The sequence below is a fragment of the Fistularia commersonii genome, chromosome 10 (genome assembly GCF_037954325.1).
Source record: "Fistularia commersonii isolate RoL2024-O1a breed Wild chromosome 10, RoL_Fcom_v1.0, whole genome shotgun sequence".
Taxonomy (NCBI): Eukaryota; Metazoa; Chordata; class Actinopteri; order Syngnathiformes; family Fistulariidae; genus Fistularia; species Fistularia commersonii.
The window spans coordinates 8789017-8807416 of record NC_141293.1 but is presented as its reverse complement, the minus strand read 5'-3'; the positions used below and the strand labels follow the sequence as shown (position 1 = coordinate 8807416).

Below are 18400 nucleotides of genomic sequence, written 5' to 3'. Positions count from 1 at the left end.
GGTTTCTCTCTTGAGCTTTTTAAATGTGGTTGTTTTTTTTTTTTTGTGCTTTCCTTTAAAAATGCCATTCCACTCATCTCCAGACACCTGTTTTCACAAAATCAGCCCAAACATATCGAGAGGATTCACATGTGACTCTCTTTTCTAATTCCTGTAGCACTGCCACAGTTTCTAGACACAAACCACATTATTACATTTTGCCCTGAAAAAATTACATACAATATGTTGACGAGGCGTCTGTTCTACCGCCGAACCCACGACACTTCCTCAGCCACAAGTCAAGGAGGCAGGAAGGAGGCTCCTCTCCCTTTCCTGCTGTCTTTGCTTCTGCTGATCTACTCTGTGTTGGCTGGCTTCCTTCTCAGCACGCTCAACCTCTCTTGACAAACTGAAGTGAACCATTTGCATGTTGAGCAGTGGCACAATGAGGTTGAAATTGTCTACTATCTTATTGAGTTTCACCAGCTCTTCCTCTACAGATGCACAGAGCTGCTCCCACTGCCTCTGCTGACTTGGGCTGATAGGGTCGTCCAGTCGTGCCCTACCCCTCAACAACTTGTTTCGGATATTGGCCGCGGTCTCTCGGATGTCACGTTGCGTGACAACCCAGGGTGGTTGGTAACCATTGTCTATGAGGATGCGGTTGAGGTTGTGCGTCATGGGATCAGCGTATGGATTGTGCTCAAACTTGTTAAGAGGCTTGCCAGCGCCACTTAGATTCCTAAAGTCCCCCCGGGCCATGGACTCCTGTATCAGGTCCTCCACCAGCCTCTCCACAGCCTGAGTGATCTTTATCTTTCGGCTGCGTTGACGCATGTCCCGTTCCACCAGCGCCCCCTCAGCTGCTGCTGCTCGCTCATGCTTCCTCTGTCTATAGTCCAGGATCTTTTCAGATGCATGGTCAACGCGAAACTGCGCATATTGACGCTCTCGCTGGCTTGGTGTACCTGAGCCCACTCCCTCATAGGTGAGGTACTGTCTATGTTGAGGAGCCACACCTCTGGACTTTTCCTCATCATCCGCCTCCTTCCCCTCATCACGCAGCTTGGCCCTACTCTGATGTGCCAGCACGGAGCGGTAGGCCTCCTCTACCTGAGCAAACAGGGCAGGATCTGCAGTTGGAGCTCCCGAGTCTGGATGATAGAGCTTGGCCAGGCGAAGGTAGGACTCTTTCACCTGTGCAGGGCTGATTTGCTCCTCTTCAGGCAGCTGTAGCAGCCTGTAACTCTCTTGCAGGCCTTGACTGATATGAGGTCGGGAGCTGAACTCTCTGAGGAAAAGCGAACGTCGAGACAGAAGAAGCAGTACACGGCAATGGTGAATGTCACTGCAGGACACCAAGACACACCTCATTTCTGGCAGACTCCTGTGAGCACACAAATCAAATGCAATCAGTTTGACAGCTCTCTTGGTGTCTAAAATATCAGTGAAGTTAGAAATAAAAACAGAATATAAAAAAGCAGTAAGACTCTTTTACAAAAAGTAAACAGTCATTCATTCATTTATTAGCTATCACTTATATTGGTATATATTGGAAATGCAAACCACTGCATCACTCAAAAGTTAAAACAAAAGTTGGCCAGCCAACCCTCACTGCTCGAAGTTTATATTTTGCTTTTGTTCTTCGTTTCAGAGGATTCATTGATTTGGAGCTGTTGTACCATTACACGAGGGTGACATTAACATGTTGTAAATCCATTTTACACAACCAGAATTGCATCATGTCAGATACTAAAAGACCCTTACTCGATTTTTGGCACTGACACTGACACTGACACCAGTATTTAGTATTTATATAAAGTATTAATATTGCCACACAACTCGAAAAGGATAGAAAATGTGTGTCAATATAACCGAATGCATCGCACTGACAAATACACTACATGTCTTGAATAAAAAATTAAATATGATGAAAGCACAATCTACATCTTAAATGCACGCCTGGTACTAAAGATGTACAGGAGACCAAGCGACTTATACTGATTGAACCTCAATATCTATCTTGAACTTCCCCCCCTGAATTGGTTTATCTACCATATGAGGTTCTACAAGCTGCAGTAATTTTAAACATCCGGCATTTTAAAAACATAAACTTGTTTTTAACCAGCTATTAAAAGAAATCATGAGGCTTAATTGCGAATGGGGGTCACTTCTATCTCATGAGTAAGGCTCCTTAACGAAAAGCATGGTCTACATTAGACAGCTCTGCATTTCATGTATATTGTGGCGAGCTGGGGATTAGCAAAGCATCAAAAAGTGTCAAGGACAAATTACTCTTCAGAAAATGTTTTTAATTAAACAAACAGAACAGTGGAAACTCAAGGGTTATGTCTCTCAGCGCTAACAGTTAGCCCCGAGGCTGCACTCCCCCGTTATGGTAGCTAACAGCGCAGCTTAGTGTCACACATTGAACACAACATTTTACAATCATTCAACCATGGAGTTGTTTAACATAGAACCAAGAGAAGCTCCCAGCAGTTATCATCATTATTATTATTTGCAAAGAATGCTGGGGTTCGGCTGGCCAGTCCCCAGCCCCAAGCTACAGTATCATACAGCGACAGGGTGGGCGGTCAAACAGATAGCATTTAAGCTCGGTCGTGTTTTAAAAAAAAAAAAAAAATTGCGAAATTCCAACGGCTATCCATTCTGGGGGCAGTATCTCTTCATTTTAAGGAGTTTTTTTTTACTGTTGACGCCCTCCAAAGGTATAAGTGGAAGTTCCTAAAAGCATTGGCCGGAAGGTGAATGTACGACGAAAATACCCAGAAAACTAAGTTAACACTGAAAGCGACATTTCACTAAAGACCACCGACTGACATCCAAGACCTCACTCCTGTCAATCGCTTCGCATGTAACTGTTTGAATTTACCTTAAAATAATCACGAAAAGAGGTCAGGTCATCGGTGTGTTGAGGTTTGTTCTTCTTCTGAGATAGAAAGCAGTGTATTGTGGACACTCTCCTACTAGCGCCTCCCCGGGACAGGAGCGGGAAAACAGGGCTTCTCTTTCCGTATCGCTGCGTTAAAAACCTTGATATATCAACCAGATTTAACGCGGATATGAAGTGGTGGCTGTCAAAACCATGGGAAGTGCAAGAACGATGACGGTAACACGAAGCACCCTCCAGAGCTCTCAAACTAACATCGTTTAAGAAGACGATACAGAGACGTCTCTGCAGTCACAAGTCCGGCGAAATTCTGAGTTTAATAGTCATTGTTTGTCTCAATTGGTCAGACAATGTCTCAAAACTTGACAGAAGTTTGAATTTTAAATTATTCATGGCGTATCAAATAGCCCGGTGGGGCAGAACCAGAAGTTAGCAACGGAAGTCCCCAGTGCGCATGCTCTGTGGGCGGGGTTACTTTGGATTATTCGTGTGTATTTTATTGTATTTCAAATACTTTTTAGTTTTGTTGGAAGTGAAAGGAAAACTGCATTCTTCTAGGTTTTATTCAATGTTGACATCCATTCATTGCTGAGGCAGTTGCTGCCACTTTTTCACCTGACCTGTGGCTTAACGTGAATCAAAAGGATTTAAAAACTAACAGAAACAATACACCATATCACCCCAAAGGCCCTCTTTCTGCGATATGCTCTGCAGAAAGTCTCAAAATTATATCCTCGTTGTCTTCTTTGAATGGTTGGTTGCTATGTGGAAAATAACTAAAGGATGTTTACCTTTTTGACTGAATCCTCATTTTTCAAAAACAAGTGGACCAAGATGACTTGGGGTGTTCTTAAGCAAGTTTCAGAAGTGAAAATATCAGCAGAAAAGGTGAAAAACATATGATTTAGCCAAATTGCAATGCATGGTTTAAACATGTATGAAACACTGGCGCATTTTTGCCCAATTTCATGATATAAATATATATCATGAAACCTTATTTTCATTACCTTTCTTAGGATTTTGAGCATTTCCAAAATGAAGATTCAGTCAAAATGAATCATCTTTAAGAAAATTTAAGCGCTTGACCTCTCGATGCAAGAGAAGTGTTTTTTTCAGATATTATGCACATATTATGATAATGTGAACATACCAAGAAAAAAACCCATTCCCTGTAACCACGGCAGTGTTGATGGCAACCTTGTGCTTTCCTTTAGCGATGAGATATTGTTTGGTAAGAGTGGGATTTGTGTGCCTTCATCTCCATTGAGTGTCAGTGGGACACGAAACACCTTCCTCAACTTGTCTGGATAAACTGGGAGAGTAAAGGCCGTATAACAGGTTGCCCCTGGATCACTCTCCCACTGCAGAGTTACACATTATCTGGCCACGCAGACCCTGAACATATGAGGCAGAAAAACTCTACATTCCAAAACCACACACTGGAACAGGTGTTTGCTTGTGTCCTTGCAGACAGCCTTTTCATCTGTTTATTTCAGTAGAAATTGTGGTAAAATAGAAGTCATCCAGATTTCAACTAATCAAGATGCTGACAATGAAACCCACAAAGCTCCCTGACAGAAGATGGTAATGAATAAGTATGAGAAAAAAAAAAGACCAAACATACAGTGTACTCTGAAGAGTCATCAACAGAGACAGTGTCATGAGGCGGGGGGCGGACTCGGAGTGGGAACCACCCCACCAAGGCTGAAATCAGGGTTGGAACTCTTTATTTAGGTAGGGCAAGACGAGGGGGACATGGTGGGCCGAGCTACAGGCACACACAGGCAGGGTCTCTGGCAATACCCCGGCCCCGAGACAGTCGCACAAAGGCTGGGTCTCACCAGGCTGAGTCTCAGGCAGGGTCTCAGGAAGGGTCCCAGGCGGAGTTACAGGAAGGGCCCCACAATTCTCCAGCCCTGGGCAGGGTCTCAGGAAGGGTCTCCGGCAGGGTCTCAGGCAGGGTCCCAGGAAGGGTCCCTGGCAAAGTCACAGGAAGGGTCCCACAATCCTCCAGCCCTGGGCAGGGTATCAGGAAGGGTCTCAGGAAGGTCTCACAGGCGGAGTCACAGACAGGGTCCCAGGCAGGGTCACAGGAAGGGTCACAGGCAGAGTTCCACAATCCTCCAGCCCGAGGAAGGGTCTCACAGTCCTCCAGCCCTGGGACCTCTTCTCGAGTCCCTCTCGAGCCTTCTCGATCCCTCGCGAATTCCCCGGCCCCGAGCAGAGCGTGCCGCTGCTCTTTATGGGGGCTCTTTTTGGGTGCCGCTGCTCTTTATGGGGCCGGGATCGAGAAGGCTCGAGAGGGACTCGAGAAGAGGTCCCAGGGCTGGAGGTTAGTGTTTTGGTGTAAATTGGACCAAGATGATGTGGGCAGAAATGGCTTTAAATCTAACTGACTGGTCCATCAATGAGTATTTGAGTGGTAATGTGATTTATAAATCTTGATTGATTAATTGCAGCTCCCCAATACTTCAAGGTAACTTTAATCGAAAACATTCACACAGTTAGATTGTAAACATAGAAATATTGTTCATGTATTCATAATTGTCATCTTAAATCTGTGTATAAAATCTACGTTTATATTCTAACAACTGTATTTTTTTTTTTTACAGTGATTTGAGCTCTGCCATCAGGTATGGCTCCTCTTCCTCAAGAATCTCATAGAAAATTTGGTTGCACATTCCTCCAGCCATTAGCGGACCATTGAAGATAGCTCTGACCTTTGCCTGATTGGTGGCCAGAGCATTGATATTGTTATAAATTTCTTGAGAGATGACTCTGCGATGCAAGAGGTGGTCTAAAATTGAGTCGACGTTGGTCACTCTTCTGATCAGCGCAAGCCGATGATTAACCAGGAATTAAGTGTCTGTGGAGGGGAAAAAAGAAAAGAAAAACTGCTTTAGAGGATTTCTGTGAAAGGCTGTTTTCTAACAAAGAAAAAACACAAAATAATTAAAAAAAGAAAAAATAATTTTCTTTCGTGTACAATCAGTTGAGTCCTTCGGTGTATAGGCATGACTGTTTTAGTTAGAGCAGCGCTCCATAAATGGTTCTTCCAGTGACGGCATATGGCTCCCTGACAATTTTGAGTTGGAAAAAAAAAATCAGTTTGGTACAGATTTTAAAATAGTTGTGATATTTCTTCAAAATACTGTGTCATTTTAAAGTAAACAGAAATTAGTTTTGAAGATAAATTTCACAGGTCCCCCATTGGGTCAGGAACCAATGGCTTCCCAGCACGTCCTTGTAAAGGTGAAGAAATTAATTTTTATCAGATAGCCAACTAGTTTATCCGCTTCAAGCCATGTAATGGGAAAGATGGCTAGAGAAAAAAAGACGATGATTACCGTGCATTCCAGGCTGCGTGGACAGAGGAATTTTGCATTTGGATCTGCGATATGTCTAATTAATATGCGATGATAAAATTGCATCGATTAAATAGTCAGACATGAAGCGGCACTTCAAACAAATCCATGTGGCACAAAAGGTCGCATTAAAAGTAAGACATATTTGGTTTATCATACGTTAAAAATACTATCAAATGCAAACATGTTCTCAATAAAATATATTCAGAAATATTTGGCTTTTATAGCTCTCCCAGTCAAAAAGGTTCCTGACCCCTGAGTTAAGTTAGCTCAGTGTGAAAAGAGAACAAATGGAAAGTTAGGAAACATTTCCCTATTTCAAACTACTTTTATCCAGTGTCCCCATCTCTATGCTCAGGAGCAACTTCCTGACTGTTCATTTTGCGACTGTTCATGAGCAAATCGGAATTGGGAAATTCACTTGTCTATATCTACAATATCTCAATATGGGCGTTTTAGTTGGACTAAAATCTCTTTGTGCATGGAGTTTAATGTTTTCAAGCCTCTGGTTCAATGGGGGATGGAGGAATTTAGCTTCCTCCTTTTTCTATATTCTGACAGCAGATATACATCCATTTTGGGTGAGCAGCTGCCCTGCCTCCACAAGAAGGTGGATAATTTGAAACCTGGCAACCTTCTCCATCCTCACTGGCATCTTTTCAGGTCATAGACTGGAGCAAATTGCATTAAAACTGAATTTTAAGCAAGAAGCGACAATCAAGATTGTGTTTATCATGGCAGAGTGATATTGGATTGTTTTATTATACACTGCGTGCACAGCTATTAGGCAAGTTGTATTTTTGAGGATTCATTTTGTTATCGTACAACTTCAGCGCTCGTGGGCGATCCAAAATGTTAAACCCTCAAACCAGAATATTTAAGTAGCAAAAGTGAAGTTTTGGCTTTTTTGAGAGAATATATGTACACCATTCTAAGCAACTATTAGTGTGCAGAATTATTATGCAACTAAATGAAAAACAAAAGATTTTCCCATCTCACTTGTTTATTTTCACCTGTCAAAGTGAGAATAATAAACAAACTCAAAATTTAGTAAATATTTCTGAAATTTCCAAAACAACAAAAGAAAAAATCTCTGACACCTATGTCACCTTTTTTTTTTCAACAACAGTTACAAGCCATCCGTTCACAGAGTCAGTCGGTTTCTCTATCTGGTCAGAATCAACTTTTTGCGCAGCCGCAACCACAGCCTCCTAGACACTGTTCAGAGAGGTGTAATGTTTACCCTCACTGTAAATTTCCTGCTAAAAAAGGGCCTAAAACTTCTCAATAGGGTTTAAGTCATGTGAAGAAGGGGACATGTCATTATTTTGTCATCTTTAATGCCTTTACTGGCCAGCCACTTTGAGAAAAATCAAAGTCTTCTTAAAAGATGCAGACTTTTCCCTGTATGACCGCTTGAAGAAAGTGTCTTCTAAAAATTGGCAGTAGATCTGAGAGTTTTGAGTCAATTTTCAACCCAAAAGATCCAACTAGCTTATCTTTAATAATACCTGCCCATACTTGCACCCCAACCCCACCTTGCTGGCGTCTGAGTCGAAGTGGAGCTCTGTGTCAGTTACTGATCCGACCGAGGGCCCATCCATCTGCTCCATCAAGAGCCATTGCATCGCATCGGTCAACAAAACCTTTGGAAAATCTGTCTTCAGATATTCTTGGCCCATTCTCGACAACTTATATGTCTTGCCCAGAGATGGTCGGGTTTCAGCCTTTTTTAGCTTGGCCATGTCACTGAGAACTGAACACCTCGTACTTCTTGACATTATGGCAGCACTTGAGGATGATGGGTTCCTGGTAGCTTCTTGTTTTATTCTTCGACGGTTAATTTGCGTCCTTTCTTCTCGACACATTTCTTACGACCCTGTTGACTATTTGCAACAAAACTTTTGATGGTTCTGTGATCAAGCCCCAAAATCTTAGATATTTTAAGAGTGCCGCATCCCTCTGAAAGACTTTTTACAATTTTTGACTTTTCAGAGTCAGTTAAATCTCTTTTTAGGCCAATTTTTCATGAGGAGAAGAATCTGCCAAATAACTTTGCACACCTTGATATAGGGTCTTGATCTCCTTAGGCGACACCCTTCCTCATTACACAAATACACATCACCTGATACACATTAAATCCAATAAGCATTCAAGTTTCTACAGTTTGGAGTTGGAAATTATGGATAAAGATATAATATGATCAAAATAATCACTTGCCTAATAATTGTGCACACAGTGTATTAAAACTGCTACTGATTATCAGGACACTTACATCTGTCCACTGAGGAAGCTGGTGCTGCTGCGGATCCCGGGGTTGCAAATCCTGCTTCCGCTCCAGCTGGAGGTGTTGGAGGGAAAATGAATTTAAGCATACATTTTTGTAAAAACACAGAAATATCACCAAGGAAAGGGCTTGTAGAGACTGTAATATTTTTCATACAGATGAAGATAATCCTGTAAACATTAGTATATTACTAAGTTATGTTATTATTATAACTCTGTGTGTTCAAGATTTGTAAGCATTGGCGTTTTAATTAGATTTCTCTTATTCTAATAACTTTTTGTCTGATCAAGTACACCATACTGTGTAGTCAAAATGACTACTTGTATAATCTGACGATTCCATACTATTTATTCATGCGTCCGTAAAGCACACTTATTGTCATAAAATCCAATAAAGTGCTCAAAACCTGGGCATCTGTCACAGATGGAATTTAAACCTAAGAAAAAGCAGGAGTGAATAAAATTGCTTTACTGTCCATTGGAGCACCATTGGAGTCAGTTTTTTCCTTCCTCTTGAAAGGGTTTCATTTTTCCAACCAAACTTGTAAATTACTGAAATGAACATTTTTATGTACCTTTTCAAATCAAGTCTGAACAAAAATTACAAGGAGTATTTCATTGTATTGCACATTTGCTTGATAATAAAGTGGTAATAGTTATGGGAAGAACAGCGTTCAATTGTAAAGTAATACACACCGAAGCTTATCGTGTATTTTGATACAATTGGAAACTACTCACTGTTGCCAGAGCCAGGAATTAGGAGCGTTCGACCTGTCTCTTCAGCTGCAAATAAAGAGGAAAGCAGTTGTTATTTTCCATTACAATAAAAACATGGCGGAACTCCTTTTTTTTTTTGAGACACCGGATCTGCGGTGGCACACATTACTTATTCTCCAAGCTCGGCTATATGTGAAGCACAGACGATCCATAACCTGTTACATTTTGACAGTTCGATTAATATGTATAAATTAGCGTTTAATTATCAATTGAACGCTCTTGGAGCAACGACTGTGGCTACCTTTGGCCCGAAGGTGCGCACAGGGCCGATCTGCCGGTAAATGAACGACCCACTCGTGTCCCGGTCAGACCCCTCTGACACCCCAAGAGGCGCAAAGTACGGCTGATGGACAACTTCCGCGAATTTGAGCGGGCCGAGGCGGAACCCGTGTCGCCTTTTAAACTATGTCGAGGTAAAAATGTGCGCAAAAGTGAAACTAAAAAGTTCTGATTCATTACGCGCCAAAAAGTAAACTTGGCCGCGCTCAGCGAAGCTCACCCAGCCTCTTCGCCAGCGCCTTGCAGTCCATCCTGTCGAGGATCCCGATCGCCACGTCCCGGGCCCCCTCCTCGGTGAACGTGGACACCATCATGTCCGTAATTTCGAGATGATCTTTTCCATCCACCTTGATACGCCTAATCCTCGGCTCTTCCCTGCGATCGCGGAGCTCCATGCAGAAGTGTTTGAATTGCTCCCTGCTCAGGTCCGACAATACGTCCGCTAAAGCCATAGTGATGGTTTTGGACATCTTTCAGCTCGATGCCGACACGAGAAATCACAAAGACAACGGCGTGGACGAAACAGTGTCGTGTTCGCAAATGTCAAATCATTTGGTCACTCTGAGACTCCTCCTTTTTTTGTTACGTCTTCCTTCAGTCCGTTTCCGAGGCGGAAAGTTACTGACCAGGGAAGAAGGCGGGCGCTGTTACTCCAACTCACGCAATTTCATATACACTTTATTTACACGAGACACTAGGCTTTCACAGTCAATTCCTGCAAATAATCTAGATTTGTGATTTAGGAAAAGAGGTAGACATGAATTTTGTAAAAGAAAAAAAAAAGCTTATAAACACTTTGTACAAATCAGTTATTTCTGTGTAATTTCAACTGGAATTCCCCAAATGAGTATCATTATGTAGTGCTTAAACTGTCGTTCAGGTATTTTCCTGCCCTGAGGTGCTTGCCCCCCCCAAAAAAAAACAAACAAACATACAAACAAACAAAAACAACTTTCGCTTTCCGTAATCATGACCTAGTTCCTGCTTCTACAGGCAACGCTGAACAGGTTTCTCTCTTGAGCTTTTTAAATGTGTTTTTTTTTTTTTTTTTTTTGTGCTTTCCTTTAAAAATGCCATTCCACTCATCTCCAGACACCTGTTTTCACAAAATCAGCCCAAACATATCGAGAGGATTCACATGTGACTCTCTTTTCTAATTCCTGTAGCACTGCCACAGTTTCTAGACACAAACCACATTATTACATTTTGCCCTGAAAAAATTACATACAATATGTTGACGAGGCGTCTGTTCTACCGCCGAACCCACGACACTTCCTCAGCCACAAGTCAAGGAGGCAGGAAATATGTTCGGAGGGCTTGATACTTGGATAATTCATGTGAACCCCTCCCAGATAGCAGCGCCAGCAGTGTTGGCACTTCATCCCTACTCCCATCTTTCACAGCTGTGCTCAGACGCCGCGGCGGCTGCTCCCCCCGCGCACTGCCATGACTCCGTGTTCGAGGGCAAAACGTTCAGACTGCTCAGGACCTCCTGCGCCGTCTTTCCCAGCATCCCTTGCATGTCACAGACAAAGCGGTACACGTAACGTTTCCCCGCCGTCTTGTGAATGATGTTCTTGTGATAGTAGTAGCGTAGGCCGCGGCTCAGCTTCTCGTAGTTCATCTTGGGTTTATTCTTGCACTGGCCCCACCGCTTCGCCACCTGTGACATCGGCAGAACCCCGCTCAGGAGTTGCACATTGGCAAGTTCGTGCCTCAGAACAGAAAACCATCCCCTCAACTATCCGGTGAGAGAAACCCGCGGGCAAACTTGACTCACCTCAGTGGGGTCTGACATCTTGAACTCCCACCCGTCGCCCGTCCAGGAGATGAAGGTGCGGCAGGCAGAGTCCAAAAGTAGCTCCAGTAAAAACTGCCACAACTGGATCGGGCCGGAGCCTAAATATTTTTTTTTTTAATATACAAAATACAGTGATGACTTAAGTTGCAGAAGAAGAAGCTCCTTTGACATGTACAAACCCAGAAATGGATTCAATTGCAAGTTACAAGAAATACCTTTATTGCCACATTCAGCTATACATGCAGCACATCACTAAAATTTGACCATTGCACTTAACCCTCATATTATGTTAACAGTCAATTTGACCCATTTCACCCATTGACCCAATGGGTCAAATTGGCCCTTAACATAATATGAGGGTTAAACCATCATTGATGGGCCATGAACGGTGCAAGGGGAGCAATTCCGGATTCTGTGTCTTGCTCTACAACACTTCAGCTGGCTAGGAGGAGCGCGGGAATCGAACAATGAACGATGACCCCCGTGACCCCCCGAGCCACGCCACCCCCATGCAGCCGGTGCAATTTATATTGCGAATTTATGAAAAAGGGGGAATGTTGTGATCGAGAATGTCCAGAATAAAGACAGTGATAACAACAAATCACATTCTAACCTGGGTATGCCGACATGCCCGTCATCTGGGTCTCCCTTTCTGGCCTCTGCAGGTGGCTGTTTTTACGTTTGACCACACGGGGACAATATTGCTCTGAGAACTGTGGAGTAGAGTTGGAAGGGCAGGTGGCGGGAGCTGGGTGTGGCACAGCGCCGGCGAAGCTGGGTGAGGCGTATTCAGGCCAATAGGAGGTCTTTCTTTGACCTTCGGACTCATAAATATCAGCGGTGTGACAGGAGAAACTCTGATCGGACTCACCTGGACCAAAGAGAGAGGGACACGCAGTTATAGGAGCGTCCTCGAGAGAAAAGTGAACGTTAAAACGCTTTAATTTGAAATGTTCTTGGTCCTTTACCAGGGAGGAAGGTGCTGTGGCTTCCCTCCATGGCGGGGCTGAACTGCCCGGACTGCGGCCCCAAGCTCTGGTATGACTGCGGAGATTCCTGATATCCTGTGAGGGACTGGTCAACGGTCAACCCATCTGCAGGGAAAAATGCGAAAAACATAAGTCACAAAAAAAGGTTTCCTTTTTAAATGAAAAAACCCAACGGGAGACTCACCGTGCGGATATGAAGCCCACCAGTTGAACTCCTGGCATGAATCCAGGTTGAAAAGAGCCGCGTCTGAGCCGCTCACTGACGAGGATAGGGAGACAGAGAAGTGTGAAATTCGTTATAAAGCATCACATCGAGTAGCGTGTTTCCCGTGTTTTGCGAGGCTTCACCTTTGGGCGGCTCCGGGTAGCAACTTTCTGCCGGGAACTGCTGCTGGGCAGTGGTCTTACTGTCTAAGAGAAAAGACAGGTCTTCACCAGGGTAGTCTGGAGGTTAAATACGGTACAGATTAGCGTGGTAGATAATGAAGGCCCTTTTTCTCATGGTTTCATGCCAGATGGCTTATATCAGCAGAATAAAAACTTGTCATTACATAATTACTAAGGCTCTTGTTTTCCCAAATGTTCTTTTCAGATTGTAAAACATTATATCAGTACTTTTTTGGGGGACAATCTTAATATGTTCACAAGTGAACAAAAGAGGCGGTTGAATTCCTTAATTCCAGAAAATGGTATAATATTACTCGCACTGTGGCAAAAGTTTACAATTTTTAAAACAAGTATTTTGCATTCATCCACAAAAAGTACCTTTGAAACATATATTTAAAATGCAAAAGGGCCTGTTTGTATCTGTTTATGTTTATTTGTTAAGAAAAAACTTTGTGGTGTCTTTTCAACACAAGGTGATGTTGCCACTTATGTCCCACCAAAGATGATCACCAGTTCTGTTTGCCCGAGTGGCAGATATTTTCGCCGGGATATGATTCCTCTTTGCAACGAACGGAGGCAGAAATCAGCTGGAATGGCTGACATGGTGAGACGATCTATAGAAAGTAGATCACTTTGGAAAGAAAGTCTGTTGTTTTAGTGTTTCGTTTAATGAATTTGGTTATTTTGGTGCAGTGACTCGCTGTCTCCGGGGTCAAAAACGTCTAAATTTCATGATGGACTTATAATAGATATTACTAAAAACCAACAACCGATTATTTTCCGCATCCTTTAATTTTTCCCTTTTCAAAAGACTGTTGATTAACTCGATCCAAAAGGTGGCGGGAAATGATCGCTGTCTGATTCCAGATGCAAAAAACGACATCCCCACACGAAAAAGATCATTCACATTATTGGCGTAAGCAGTCGAGTTGTATTTTGCACTCCCGTCTTAGTCTTTCCATTTGGCACTACTCATCACAGACGACCTTACGTAAAATGATATTTTTCAAATTTTCTGTCCTTTGATTGATTTCCAGTGTTACTGCTGATCTTGTTCCTAAAATTCATTCCACATTCTCCAAGTAAATCAGTTACTTTTACATGTATTGGCCGGCTCCGGGTATTTTTAAATGACGGTATTTGACAACGTTCTCAAGTGTAGGACCAGTGAATATACTGTAGGACCATGACAATCTGAAACCAAGACATGCCACGTTTACCGTCACATATGCTTGACAAACTGCAAGTTATTCAAATTCAAGGCCGTGCAGGTTGGAAGTCTCTGATTGGAGTTGTTTTTTTCTGACAGGGAAACGATGGGCGGTGCCGTGGTGTAATATTTCAGGGGTGGGAAGTTAATCACCGAAAAACGGTCGAGGTTATGACAATGGCGGAGGTTCGAACTGGAAAAAGCCATTTGTTTACTGTCGAATCAGCAGCGGGCACTCCAGCCCACCTTTTCGCAGCTCAATGGATGGAGGCGGCTCAGAGGAAACATGGGAGGGAGGGGGAGGAAACGCCGGCTGAGGGAGTATGACAGCGTAGTGATGGAGGGATGGGGAGGGGGACTAAATCTGTTGGAGAAGGAAGTCTGGAGGAAAGGATTAGGGGAGTGCAACGTGGAGAGTATCTTTGTCCTGACCACCCTGTTTCTCCCTGCCTGCTTCGGCCCGCTCAAGCACTATACCCTCGCATCGGCCCGTGATCCTGACACGGCCCCTGGGTTTGAGTCGCAGCCCCCCCCCCCCGGTGTCAAGGTCTCGCAGAGAGAGCTCTGACAGATGTGATGATACGGACTTCCAAAATATTTCCTCTGTCCTTCGGCTTCAGAGGAAACAGGCTGCGCAAACATGCGGGCCTCCATCCTCCTGCGGTATCGGCGGAGAACTCAAAATCACCGGTTAATGTCAACTCAAAGCGGTTCCATTTATCTTTTTGAAGCTGTTAGGTTAGTGAAACAATGCTTTAAGAGCTATTTCTTGTCTGGGAAAGGCCTGATTCTCTCAGGAATGTCACTAAAGCAAGACTTATTACTGTTGTTTTTAGGATTTTCCCTTCATTTTGTTGAGTTCAATGATACCTCCTGGCAATGTGCTTGGAAGCGCATATTAATTTAGGGCAGGAGGAAGCATTACGCCGACACGCCTCATCCATACGTCATTCAGAGATGGTGATTGTCTAAAACATGCAGACAGCGAAGCCCTCCGAGACCAATCGGGCCCTTTTTGATCTAAAATGGAAGTCAAAGCGGAACGTGAAAACTCACCGTAAGACGCAAAGTCAAAACCTGCCGGCACTTCTTGTGTCCTGAAGTCTTCCATGAAATATCCACTTTGGCAAATCTCCATCTGCATCAGTCAACATCGTACGTGTTAGCACAGTTCCCGTTGTTAAATGGAAAGAAGAAAAAAACAACTAGTGTATGTATCACATTTAGATATAATGTTTTTTTTTTTCTTAACTGGAGACATATAGGAAACTGAGAGATTGAAAGAAATAAAAAGAGAAAGAAAGAAAAAAAGTCATGGTATCCTCTACCTTTATTTTGGTGTCTTTGCTGTCAGTGTGTTTATCTCCAGGTTTAATGGTTGTGTCCCAGTACATCTTTCTGTGTATCTGTCTGTCTGTTTGTCTGTCTGTCCTCTCGGCAGCGGCTGCTCCCAGGCCGGTTCGGCCCCGTTATAAACCCGGCGGGAGTGGGCGTGTCCGTGGGTCGTGACCACAGCAGAGGCCCGGTTAATTGCCGATGACGTCACTCTCAGAGACCACGACCGAACAGTTCATTCATAAAAAAGGTGTGAGTCTGTATGTGTGTGTGTGTGTGTGTATGTGTGTGTGTGTGTGTGCTTCATCCGAGTGAATTCACAATCCAGATATCTGACGTTCATCTGACGATCGATAATCGATGATCTGCAGATATTACCTTAATTCGTTCCCTCGCTTTAGCGACTTATCTCTGCATACCGAGGCTCCTCTCATACAGCGCAGGATCTGTTGACAAGAGGGTAACAAAAATATAGAAAAAGAAACCTTTTTTATCCATGAAAAAGACATGAATTGAAACAGTTATCCCTCGGCCAAGGAAAAAAGATGGATTAATTTACTAAATTTTATTTTGGGATTTTTTTTTTTTGGCAAAATGAGCCTGAAAAGCATTTTTTCTTATTATTATCATTTATATAACAGGGATTTCATAAATCCCAAAATGGGCCGAAGTGAAGAGTGCGAGTAACGTGAATTGACATTAAGGCGACTGGGGATGAAAAAAATACTTTAGGAATGTCAACCCTGTGTAAAACATGGATATATACTTGTGTTGTAACACATACTTTGGGTTTCTGGAGAAAAAAAAATCAGAGTTTTGCCAGTGGGTTTTTAATGAGGTGGGAGGAAGAAAAATCTCTGTATCTTTAGAAAGCATTTGACAAAACAATGGCCTGTAAAACACACGCACACACACACACACACACACACACACACGTACTAAGTTAGTCGATGAAGAAAGTCTACAATCACAGCGTGAGTGGCCGCGGCAGATAAGGCCCAGCCCGGAGCCTTGTGTAAACAAACACCGCTGCTATTCTCCTTCAGCTGGCAAGAAAACACACACACACACACGCACACACATACACAAACACACACACACACACACACTCTTCACGGCTCCATCTGGAAAAGTGGAGCCGGGTGAAATCGTGCGCGTCGGTGGGAGACGCGAGTCGTGATTGGGGAGGAAAAGGACACGGCGGGGATGAAGTTACACAACACACGCCCGTGGGCTCCGTGGGCTCGGCGGTCCACCTGACCCACACACACTCCCTGGAATAAAAAAAAAGGAAATATTGCAATCTACCTCCCGTTAAAACGGTCCGCTTTCTAAGTTTGTCCAGGACTTTCCCATGACGTATGGCTCAACTTGTATTTATAACTTAGTCATTCCCCATTAAATTTTACTTCCATTACATACCAGTATTTTTTAATCGATATCCCAATCCAGATAATTCATATAAGATTAATAATGTTTCAAAATCAAATCAAGGGATCGTTTCAAATATTGCCGTCTTTACCATATAAAGAGTTCTTGGGAGCGGGACTAATAGGTAAGGCTCAGGTTCCTATTGGTCGGTCTCGAACCGCTCTGACTCGGGATTGGTCCGCTCAGTGAGGGCAGTAGAGTAAATATCTGTGACAATTTTCTTCCTCTTCTTACATAACACACTCGAAAAGAGCTGGACTTAGTGTCCTGGACCTGTAGGATACACACCTTGATGGCGTTTCAGTGTCCCAGAGGGGAAAAGAACCGATCACAGAACGGAGAACAGTACAATGTCACAGGAGGCTGACCTTTGACTCTACAGATATTGGGTGTTAGACTTTTGAGGACACCTGCATTATGGTGTTGTTGATGTGTGTGTGTGTGTGTGTATGTGTGTGTGTGTGTGTGTGTGTCACATATAAAGACCCCCCCTCTCCCTGGACACACACACACATAGAGTTACGTCTGTATAATTTAAGATATTTAACAGTGATGTTGATCCGCCCTGGACTGATCATAGTTCTGAGCGAATAAATAAAATGGCGTCACAATCCATCTGTCTCAAGACTGACTCAAGATCACAACTGGACACATTTGGTTTCTGGATCAGGGCCTGAAGAATTTCCAGGTCTGTCAAGACATTCACTGTAGTTGTGAGAAAATTGACTCTTTCATTTTTAGGTATTTTGGACTTCTTTCATATTTATTTCGGACAATCCTTTTTTCTCTGATTTTCCACAAATCTAAGCTCATTTATTTTCATAATTTAGCATTATTTTGATTATTTGAAGTCATCTGCTTCTTAATCTCAGCTTCATGATGCATTTTCTAAAATTCGGAAATAAGTGCCTTATTGGGCCGTAAGTGTTCCAACAATATGTCAAAATAATAGTTTATATTTTATTTTTCTGGAAAAATACAATAGTCTCACTGGTCTTCATTTCTCCCGAACACATTTGCGGTCCACTGTGGTTAATTTTACATTAAATGGATGGATGTGTGTGAGGGTGTGGGTATGAGGTTGCCAGATAATGTGTGAAACCTGCAACCTGATGTGATAATGGACAATGTTAATGTTTGTAATGCAGATCTAAATATTTTATTGACAAATGGTTTGTTTTCACTGAGGAGGAAAATGTTTTTTATCCAGTAAAGGCCTTTAAACTATAATAACTAATAATAACTGAAGATACCAGATAACTCTGTAAACTACCAGTTTATCGAAACGTTAACAAAGCAAATGTAATCAAGCGATAATGGAGGTATTTAGATCCTTTTAAGATTTTTGAATAAAAAAACAATTAAAAATTGTCTATAACTCTTATATAACTATGTGTTTCTTCATATAAATATATAGTTAATGTCATGATATATATGATGTATATGTCATGACATTAACTTGGGTTGAAAAATCTGTGATTTAATTTTTAAATATTTCAATGCTAGCATTTGAAGGGGGGGGGGCACAATTTTGTTTCTTTAGATTTCTTGTTGATTTTTTAAAAAATATTCCAGCTCTTATCATTTCTCTTTGTTACAATTGTCGCTGATTATTACAAAACCCCTGAAAAATCAATGCCTGGAACTTGA

The 18400-nt window shown here is 42.7% G+C and overlaps 3 protein-coding genes across 5 annotated transcripts; all 3 read right to left on the bottom strand.

The window, feature by feature from the left end:
- Positions 1–267: 267 nt before the first annotated feature.
- LOC147230300 (dnaJ homolog subfamily C member 28-like) lies at positions 268–2924 on the bottom strand. Its single transcript, XM_086154417.1, has 2 exons — positions 2873–2924; positions 268–1366 (listed from the first exon to the last, which is right to left on the bottom strand). The coding sequence occupies exon 2, from the start codon at positions 1351–1353 to the stop codon at positions 268–270; it is 1086 nt and encodes a 361-aa protein (XP_086010543.1). The 5' UTR covers positions 1354–1366; positions 2873–2924.
- A 1401-nt stretch (positions 2925–4325) lies between these two features.
- On the bottom strand, positions 4326–10165 carry LOC147230299 (caspase a-like). 2 transcript variants are annotated; one of them, XM_086153597.1, is made up of 4 exons: positions 9818–10165; positions 9280–9324; positions 8531–8596; positions 4326–4906 (listed from the first exon to the last, which is right to left on the bottom strand). In XM_086153597.1, the coding sequence occupies exons 1-4, from the start codon at positions 10065–10067 to the stop codon at positions 4755–4757; spliced, it is 513 nt and encodes a 170-aa protein (XP_086009723.1). In that variant the 5' UTR covers positions 10068–10165; the 3' UTR covers positions 4326–4754. The 2 variants fall into 2 exon arrangements, with proteins under 2 accessions (XP_086009723.1, XP_086009724.1); XM_086153598.1 differs by lacking the exon at positions 4326–4906 and adding an exon at positions 5591–5756 and having other exon boundaries at positions 9818–10164.
- An 83-nt stretch (positions 10166–10248) lies between these two features.
- Positions 10249–15446, bottom strand: etsrp (ETS1-related protein). Of its 2 annotated transcripts, none has more exons than XM_086153594.1 (8): positions 15313–15446; positions 15041–15122; positions 12736–12831; positions 12572–12646; positions 12367–12492; positions 12012–12269; positions 11378–11496; positions 10249–11260 (listed from the first exon to the last, which is right to left on the bottom strand). In XM_086153594.1, exons 1-8 carry the CDS (start codon positions 15376–15378, stop codon positions 10982–10984), a joined length of 1101 nt encoding a protein of 366 aa, XP_086009720.1. In that variant the 5' UTR covers positions 15379–15446; the 3' UTR covers positions 10249–10981. The 2 variants fall into 2 exon arrangements, with proteins under 2 accessions (XP_086009720.1, XP_086009721.1); XM_086153595.1 differs by having other exon boundaries at positions 12736–12798.
- Between the last annotated feature and the right edge of the window lie 2954 nt (positions 15447–18400).